General features: G+C 62.1%; 1 protein-coding gene across 1 annotated transcript in view; it reads right to left on the minus strand.

The window, feature by feature from the left end:
• Nucleotides 1-346, minus strand: part of WDR6 (WD repeat domain 6) — a 3897-nt gene that overhangs the window by 3064 nt on the left and 487 nt on the right. The window contains exon 2 of the mRNA XM_010131640.1: nt 215-337. Coding sequence (XP_010129942.1) covers nt 215-337 — 123 coding nt within the window. The remainder of the gene's footprint in view (nt 1-214; nt 338-346) is intronic.

The following is a 346-nucleotide window of genomic DNA, read 5'->3' on the forward strand; positions in this document are numbered from 1 at the left end:
AGAAAGACCCCCCCTTTTCTAAAACCCCCTCTGGGCCCAGCCGCTGAGCACAGGACCCCAGCGATGTGTGCATGAAGCCACACCAGCTCCTTCTGCCTCAGCTGAGCCTGCAGCTGCAAAGAGCAGGTATCTCAGGCGAGGCCAGAGTGGTTCCCAGCACCCTCCCTGACCGCGGTCACCGCTAACCCTGCCTTGAGCAGTCCCTGAGCATCACCTCGTCTCTGGATCCATCTTGACGAGCTTGTGCCTGTTTTTCTTCCGCTCCCAGTGTTCGTCCAGCCGGTGGGAAGCCACATGGGTGACCTGGCAGGCCACGGCGCTCTCGGAGGCTGGGTCCCTGGTGCAC

The sequence above is a fragment of the Buceros rhinoceros genome, unplaced genomic scaffold (assembly GCF_000710305.1).
Source record: "Buceros rhinoceros silvestris isolate BGI_N320 unplaced genomic scaffold, ASM71030v1 scaffold25542, whole genome shotgun sequence".
Classification (NCBI taxonomy): Eukaryota; Metazoa; Chordata; class Aves; order Bucerotiformes; family Bucerotidae; genus Buceros; species Buceros rhinoceros.